The sequence below is a fragment of the Chiloscyllium plagiosum genome, chromosome 28 (genome assembly GCF_004010195.1).
Source record: "Chiloscyllium plagiosum isolate BGI_BamShark_2017 chromosome 28, ASM401019v2, whole genome shotgun sequence".
Classification (NCBI taxonomy): Eukaryota; Metazoa; Chordata; class Chondrichthyes; order Orectolobiformes; family Hemiscylliidae; genus Chiloscyllium; species Chiloscyllium plagiosum.
In genome coordinates this window covers 46,560,410-46,566,493 of record NC_057737.1, presented here as the reverse complement: position 1 = coordinate 46,566,493, position 6,084 = coordinate 46,560,410, and the positions used below count along the sequence as shown (strand labels likewise).

The 6,084-nt window shown below is 43.9% G+C and overlaps 1 protein-coding gene across 1 annotated transcript in view; it reads right to left on the bottom strand.

Annotated features, from left to right (window-relative positions):
• Positions 1-6,084, bottom strand: part of p2rx1 (purinergic receptor P2X, ligand-gated ion channel, 1) — a 99,776-nt gene that overhangs the window by 22,040 nt on the left and 71,652 nt on the right. The window contains exons 6-8 of the mRNA XM_043718820.1: positions 3,901-3,981; positions 3,668-3,809; positions 2,809-2,945 (exon numbers count right to left, since the gene is read on the bottom strand). Coding sequence (XP_043574755.1) covers positions 2,809-2,945; positions 3,668-3,809; positions 3,901-3,981 — 360 coding nt within the window. The remainder of the gene's footprint in view (positions 1-2,808; positions 2,946-3,667; positions 3,810-3,900; positions 3,982-6,084) is intronic.

The window sequence follows — 6,084 nt, the reverse complement described above, 5'->3', positions numbered from 1 at the left end:
TATCTCTAATCTCAACATTCACCATGTTCCTCTCCTCAGTGAACACTGATGCAAAGTAATCATTCAGAATCTCACCCATTCTCTCAGGTGTGACACACAGCCTTCCTTCATTATCCTTTACAGCACCAACCCTTTCTCTAGTTACTCTCTTGCTTCTTATATATGAGTAAAAGGCCTTGGGATTCTCCTTAATTCTGCTCGCTGAAGTTATTTCATGATCCCTTTTAGCCCGCTTGATTCCTTGTTTAAGACTTGTCCTACTCTCCTGATATTCCTCCAGGGCCTTAACTGCCTGGACCTTATGTACACTTCCTTTTTCCTCTTGGCTAGTTGCATGATTTCTCCTGTCATCCACAGTTCATGAATCTTGCCCTTCCTATCCCTTGTTTTCAACGGGACATGCCTACCCTGCACTGTCTTTAACCTATCTTTGAAAACCTCCCACATATCAAATGTGGACTTCCCTTCAAATAGCTGTGTCCAATTCACATTTTCCAGCTCCTGCCGAATTTTGATATAATTGGCCTTGGCCCAGTTTAGTACTCTTTCCTTAGGACCACTCTCATCTTTGTCTACGAGTATTCTAAAACTTGCAGAATTGTGGTCCCTATGAAATCCTCCACTGAAACTTCTACCACCTGGCCTGGCTTATTCCCCAACACTAGGTCCAATATGGCCCCTTCCCTTGTGATAGATATAGTCTATATAGATTTCAGAAAGGCCTTTGATATGTTTCCACATGGTAAGCTGCTCTGGAAGGTTAGATCGCATGGAATCCATGGATATACAATTGGCTTGATGGTAGGAAGCAGAGGGTAATAGTGGAAGGATGTTTGTCAGGCTGGAGGCCCGTGACTAGTGGAGTGCCTCAGGGATTGGTGCTGGGCCATTGCTGTCTGGATGAGAATGTGCAAGGCATGATTAGTAAGTTTGCAGTAAAACAGGCAGTATCGTGGACAGTGAGGAAGGTTTTCAGAAATTGCAGCAGGACCTAGATCAGCTGGGGAAATGGGCTGAGAAATGGCAAATGGAGGTTAATATAGATAAGTGTGAGGTCTTGCATTTTGGAAAGTCAAATCAAGGTAGGAGTTTCATGGTGAATGTTAGGTCTTAGGGAGTGTAGTGGAACAGAGGGACCTTGGAGTTCAGGTGTATGGTTCTCTGAAAGTGGAGGCACAGGTAGACAGGGCAGTGAAGAAGGCTTTTAGTACACTGGCCTTCATCAGTCAGGACATTTATATTGGGAAATTGGGGCGTTATGTTGTAATTGTACAGGACATTGGTGAGACCGCAGTTGGAGTATTGTGTTCAGTTTTGGTCATCTTGCTACAGGAAGGATGTTATTAAACTGGAAAGAGTGCAGAAGAAATTTACCAGGATGTTGCCAGGACTCAAGGGTCTGAGTTATAGGGAGAGGTTGGACAAGCTAGGACCTTTTTTCTTTAGAGCATAGGAGACTGAGGAGGGATCCTATAGAGGTGTATAAGATCATGAGAGGCATGGAGAGGGTGAATGCACTCAGTCTTTTTGGGGAATTGAGGACGAGAGGGCATCCATTTAAGGTTCAAAGGGAAAGAATAAAAAGGAACCTGAGGGGCACCCTTTTTACCCAGAGGATGGCACACATATGGCATGAGCTGCCAGTGGAAGTGGTTGAGGCAGGTACATTAACAACATTTAAAAGGCATTTGGACCGGCATTTATAGTGGTTTGTCTCTGCCGCTTCTGGTTGTCAGTTCCAGCTGCCCGCTGTAGTGGTTGGTATATTGGGTCCAGGTCGATGTGCTTATTGAATGAATCTGTGGATGAGTGCCATGCCTCTAGGAATTCCCTGGCTGTTCTCTGTTTGGCTTGTCCTATAATAGTAGTGTTATCCCAGTTGAACTCATGTTGCTTGTCATCTGCGAGTGTGGCTACTAAGGATAGCTGGTCGTGTCGTTTCGTGGACTAGGACTTATAACAGCACACAAACCAACAGCCACTCTCAGACAACAACTCACCAGACAAAGGACCCGATACCCAACATGAGCAAAACTAACATAGTGTACAAAATCCCATGCAAGGACTGCACAAAACACTACAGAGGACAAACAGGAAGACAGCTAACGATCCGTAACCATGAACACCAACTAGCCACAAACCACAACAGGCATTTGGACAAATATATGGATAGGAAAGGTTTTGAAGGATATGGGCCAAGTGCAGGGAAATGGGATTAGTGTGGGTAGACATTTTGGTCGGCATGGAGCAGTTTGAGCTGAAAGGCCTATCTGCCTGCTGTAGGAGTCTCTAAATAAATAACTCCTATAAATTGATTAAACAGACCTTCCCTTACACAAAACCATTCTGCCTGATTATCTTCAACGTTTCGAATTGGTTTGTCAGAAAGTGTTTAATAATAGCTTCAAACATTTCCTCAACAACTGATTTAAAACTTCTAGCTTCCAGCTTTCTGTCTCTCTCTCTCTCTCTCTCCCTTTTGGAATAAAAGTCTTGCAGTTGTTATCTTCCAATCCAATGGAACCTTTCCTGAATCTCAGGCCAATGCAACAACTATCTCACTAACCACTTATTTTAAAACCCAAGAATAGAGTTTTATATCTAGCAGAGTTGACCACCCCTTGAGCTCTCCTTGCTGTTAAGCAATCCTTTTCACTTTTCCACAACTAAGATTAACCCAGTTATGTGGAATCCAAATGACACAATCTGATATAATGTGTCACTGCACCAACAGATGGTATTAGTGAAGAAAACCCTGCATTTCTTCATGAAACACTCAATTTCCAGTTCTGGCTGCGAGACTCTTACCTGAAGTTAAATCCCGCTGATACTTGCTCCTTGCCCATTCCCCCGTAAAGGTGATGGAAGCTGTATGTGGGCTTACAGTGTTTCTCTGACCAATCCAGGTCACAGTTCCAATCTATCAGAATCCCGATCATACCGCCCTTCAACAGGACAAGACACAGAAACACACACTGTGACCATAATCACACCATCAGACCTTTCAAACACATTATTCCATGGATTGTGCGTGTTGTTGACTTGTCCAGTATTTACTGCCCAACCGAAGCTGCCCTTGGCATCTGGTTAGAGTCTGCAAAATCGCAAGAGACAGTGTAGATGGGGAGTAACCGCACCCTCTCATAAAAAGTTTCAGAACACAAGGGCTCAGATACGAGATAATATGCAAAAGAAGGAAATGTGACGTGAGGAAAATCTTCTCCACACAATGAGCAGTGCGGGTCTGGGATGCACTGCCTTGAAATCTGGTGGAGGTTCAATTGAAGCAATCAAGAGGATTTTAGATAATCACTTAAGTAGAAACCATCTTCAGGGTAATGGGGAAAAGGCCACAGCTCAGAGCTAAGTCATTATGTTCGTTCAGGGAGGCTGTTCAGACAAGATGGGCTGAAGTGCCTCCTTCTGCATTTTAATAATTCTGTGAATCTGGTGGCGAGCTGCCTCCCTGAATTGCTGCAGTATATTGGATGCCATTGCACTGTCAGGGAGTGAGCTCCAGGATTTAGCACTACAGAATGTGTGTCTATTATCCTTAAATGATGCAGTGTCGGTCATGTTTAATTGAGCGAGCTACAGTTGCTATCTGCTAGTTGCAGTGGCATTGATTAATTGGAGGCCAATGCTCCTTGCACAAGTCTACATTTACCTTATACGCCAAGGCAGAGAAATTCTCCTGAAGTTCTTCAACAATGTATCCCAAACGGAACACAGGACACAGAGGGTCATGGACCTTATGGTAGGTGCAATTTTTCAGAGTTGCTTTGGTTACTGATTCCACTATATTCCGCCTAGAAAACACGGCTTTTGATAAAGTTAAAGAGAAAATGCCCTTTTATTTTAACAACAAAGAGTTAAAACAAAACACATTCCCAGACGTACCTTGAAACACCAAAGGCTGTAAACGTGATTGCATTCTTGATAAAAATGGTGAAGTTTTCTGCAGCCATCAACAGCGGTGGACTGAGGAGAGGACGGGAGAAGATGCCTGCATTAGTATAGCAGATAAACTGTCTCGCGGATAAACTAATGAAAGGCATAGCGAGGTCATTTTGACCTTGGGTTGGATGTAAAATGAGTGATATCACATCTCGGGGCTTGCAGTTTCATTGAGTTTATCAGCAATGCAGAGATTTTCAATATCAGCATTGTGGACACTGCCCGAGCTACAGTATTAGCCACATTCTAAACTCCCTGCATCTGTGTTCCCGACCTACAGTATTAGCCACATTTTAAACTCCCAGCATCTGTGTTCCCGACCTACAGTATTAGCCACATTCTAAACTCCCTGCATCTGTGTTCCTGACCTACAGTATTAGCCACATTCTAAACTCTCTGCATCTGTGTTCCCGACCTACAGTATTAGCCACATTCTAAACTCCCTGCATCTGTGTTCCCGTCAGCAATGCAGAGATTTTCAATATCAGCATTGTGGACACTGCCCGAGCTACAGTATTAGCCACATTTTAAACTCCCAGCATCTGTGTTCCCGACCTACAGTATTAGCCACATTTTAAACTCCCTGCATCTGTGTTCTCAAATTATCACTGAAGCGATTTACCACAATGCAATGCAAGTTGTGCAGAGATTTTTCATATTCATGAAAATGACAGTGAGGGATAACTATTAGGTCTGCTCCACACGAGAGGTGGGTGGGGTGATGGCCTAGTGATATTATCACTGACACAAAAACAGAAATTGCTGGAAAAGCACGGCAGGTCAGGCAGCATCCGAGGAGCAGGAAAATCAGGATGAAGGGCTTTTGCCCGAAACATCGATTTTCCTGCTCCTTGGATTTCCAGCACCACTCTAACCTTGACTCGGATCTCCAGCATCTGCAGTAACCACTTTCTCCTTATCACTGGATTGTTAATCCAGAGACCCAACATAGCAGATGATGGAATTTGAATTCAGTAATAAAAGAAAATCTGGAATTAAGAGTTTAATGACCACTATGAAATCATTGTTGATTGTTTGAAAATCCCAACAGGATCACTCATGTCCTTTAAGGAAGGAAACTGCCATTCTTACCTGGTTTGGCCTACATGTGACTCCAGACCAACAGCAATGTGACTGACTCTCAACTGTGCCTCTGGTCAATGTATGCTGGTCTGGCCAGAGATGGCTGTAGCCCATCAATGAATAAAGGAAAACATGCAGAAAGGGCTGGAGGGGAAATTCTACACTTACAGCCAAAGTAGCTGGGAAATAGCCACCAATGGGGAACCACTTTACATTGGGAATGCTTGAGAGGCAGGAGATAGGGTGAAATTGTTTCCACTGGAGACTGGATCAGGAAGGAGGGAGTAAAGCTGAAAAGTAATGGGCAAAATGTGTGTTGGTGACTCTTCCAAAGAGCCAGCAGAGGCATGATGGATCAAATGGCCTCCTCCTGTTTTACATTATTATATAATGGCTCATCAGAAGGTGCATTCCTGTTGGCTGTGTGATTCCATCTTCCTGGCCTGTAAATGTTTTATTGTAGCAGGAGCCAGTTTGTCACACAGACCACCACAAACGTGGAGGCACATTGTGGCTGTGAATCTGAGCTGAATTCATGAAGATTAGGCAGATCGTTTTATTTTGCATGGAGTCTGATTAGAGCAGTGATAGCAATGTGGATATCCCAGACCTTCCCAAAGTGCCACAAGCCTGTGCCAATCCCAAGTGGAGGATGTAACAACCCACAGATCTCAGCTAAGCGAGCCTGATCCCTACATAAAGCCCAGGCTGATGGGTCACACGCCAGGACCAGAGACCCATCTCTCTTCAACACCATAGCCACAGTGAGTCTGTAAATGGTATGAATCAATACTGACAATCTCACCCTCTTAAAACAAAGCAGATGCTATAATTCAACAACAGAAACTAAGACACACTTAGCTGGACTGTCAGATAGTGTTTTAGATGTATATTGTACCTCCCGTACATAAGTGAGCATGAGTGTCTGTGTGGGTGTATATGTGTCTGAGTACATGAGCATGAATGTGCGATTGAATGTGATTGTATGTGACTGTGTACATGGGTTGGTATGTGTCTATGTGAGAATGTATCAGTGTGTGGCTC